At 38.6% G+C, this 2252-nt stretch overlaps 1 protein-coding gene across 1 annotated transcript in view; it reads left to right on the forward strand.

The window, feature by feature from the left end:
- The window catches only part of LOC106537366 (calcium/calmodulin-dependent 3',5'-cyclic nucleotide phosphodiesterase 1A), a 15790-nt gene that overhangs the window by 7830 nt on the left and 5708 nt on the right, over nt 1–2252 (forward strand). Inside the window, exon 4 of the mRNA XM_014034744.1 lies at nt 1151–1271. Coding sequence (XP_013890198.1) covers nt 1151–1271 — 121 coding nt within the window. The remainder of the gene's footprint in view (nt 1–1150; nt 1272–2252) is intronic.

Here is a 2252-nt window from a genome sequence, read left to right on the forward strand (position 1 = left end):
GTTTGTATGTATTGTATGAATATAATATACAAGTTTCACTTTTTAAATGGAATTACTGAAATAAATCTACTTTTTCATGATATTCTAATTTTATGACCAGCACCTGTAATATGTTATACAAAAGCATGTCACAACAGCAAGTAAATTGTTAGGAATTGCATTACACAGTACAGAGAGCTTTTGCAAGGAGAGTGTGTTCAGCAATTCAAAAAGAATATGATTGACAAAATCCACCCCTTGCTTAGTGCTTCAAACTTCAACCATCTGGGAGAAGGTACTGTCTTCCTGCACTTAAATCAGTTACAAATTTTCATTTGTTCTACAAGCTAGTGTGTCAAAATATGTGAATTTATAAAGTGTAAATAAAGAATGCCTGCTGGTCTTTGATTTACTGGTATATCTTGTGTTGTAGCTTTATGAAAGATTGTGTAAGATGCTTGGCAGTGTGTGAGATAAATACTTGTTCTTATACCACAAATCAATTCCACCATGGAAAGAATAATGATTTTTATCATTATCAGATCACAAAAACAGCACTCATTTCTCAGTTCTTGTTTTGTCCATGAAATGAACTCATCATCAATCAAATTTTCTTATTTAGATTCTTACCATGTATGAAAAATTCATGTGTGCTGCTTCCTGGGAAACAGGAAGTGTGAGAGAGGTCCATCTGATGGACACAACCAGATCAACAGTGGGAGTTTGATGAAATGGCCCAACATGAAGGCACTGCAGACTGCCGGACCAGATGGATTCCCCTGCAGGGACTTTCATAGGAGCAGTACTGATTGGACTCATACAGCTTCTCCCTCCCTGCCTGTCAGTCCTCTCAGAGGTGACGAGAAGTTGGGGTGAGGGTGGGTGGCTGCCACACTTGTCYCCTCACGCTTGGATAAGATTTTAGGGAGGACGCTGTCATCAGCCTGTCAGCAAGCTGGTACTGCTTGTGTTTTTCTAAAGCTGAGTGTATTCTCTGCAAACGACAACAAAAACACACCACAGTTTATCAAACACACTGTAGTAAAGCAGATTTTCTGCTTCATCATGCAGTTSTGCTTGTATTTTTAGCTTCAGTTGTGCTGGACTGTTGTTTTGGCTTTAGCTTTGGAGTGTTGTACTGTACAAAAACTGCTTTGTTGTCTTTTTCCAGTATAGACAAAGTGAAGGTTCTGTCTCTGATGCTTCACGCCGCAGACATCAGTCATCCTGCAAAAGCTTGGCCACTTCACTACCACTGGACTCACAGTCTGATGGAAGAGTTCTTCAGACAGGTACACAACTATACTTTTTCAAATGTAAGGATCTATTTAACATAATACAATCTCTAAGTTTTGTCTGCACTAATATTCTTAGACAAATTCAAAACACAACACTCAAACTTGTCCTCATAAACCTAGATAAGTTGTAAAACTGGAGGCTCCTTTAATAATAATGATTCTTTATTAGACCCTGATGGGGAAATACATTTTTGGTATTTGTCCCTTCACACATGGAGCACAGAAATGCCAGTAAGGGCAGCAGCTGAGCCTTTTATAGTGGGACAAATAAGGGTGGGTGGGTGGACACTTCACCTTATCCACACAAATTTWAAAAGCCAGTACAGTACAGGGATTCAAAATTGCCAGCTCCTGATCACATCTCCATTCTCTAATCTCTCACATTAGAAGGAGTCTATACTGGCAACACAAACCATTCATTAGAACTGTTTAAGTGTGTAAGAGGTAAGAAAGATGCTATGGTTTCATATGAGTAAAACATAAGTGAATAATAAAGGAAATAGGAAGTCCTGTTAATAAATAAACTTTTCTCTAGAACTACAAACAACCATTTGTTTTTGGTATTTTAGGTAAAAGATGGGGTATGAAAAYCACATACTGATGTAGGGGAGAGAGCTTAGGGTGAATTAAGCTTTTCCTACATCTCTCATAAACAAGGTTATGAGGAAAGTTTTACCAAGGTATTTTCTCATCACTTTTAAAATCTTGACTGTGCGAAGTGAAAAGTGACACAATAAGTGAACGTTCAGACGAGTTCAAGTTGATTCATGAAGACTATGAAGACTATTATAAGACTATTTGAAGGGCAGTGTCAGCTGTTTCACCAGATCGATAATGTGGGACCCGCTCACCGTGTTGCATTTATAAACAAATTCACTGGTTGACGTCCAGCCTCCGTCACTTTCGGACAATTTATTCAGAATATATTCCACATTGTTGCGACTGCGCTGGGGCAGATGGCTCAGAACATCATGC

Source organism: Austrofundulus limnaeus, unplaced genomic scaffold (assembly GCF_001266775.1).
Source record: "Austrofundulus limnaeus strain Quisiro unplaced genomic scaffold, Austrofundulus_limnaeus-1.0 Scaffold2273, whole genome shotgun sequence".
NCBI classification, from domain to species: domain Eukaryota; kingdom Metazoa; phylum Chordata; class Actinopteri; order Cyprinodontiformes; family Rivulidae; genus Austrofundulus; species Austrofundulus limnaeus.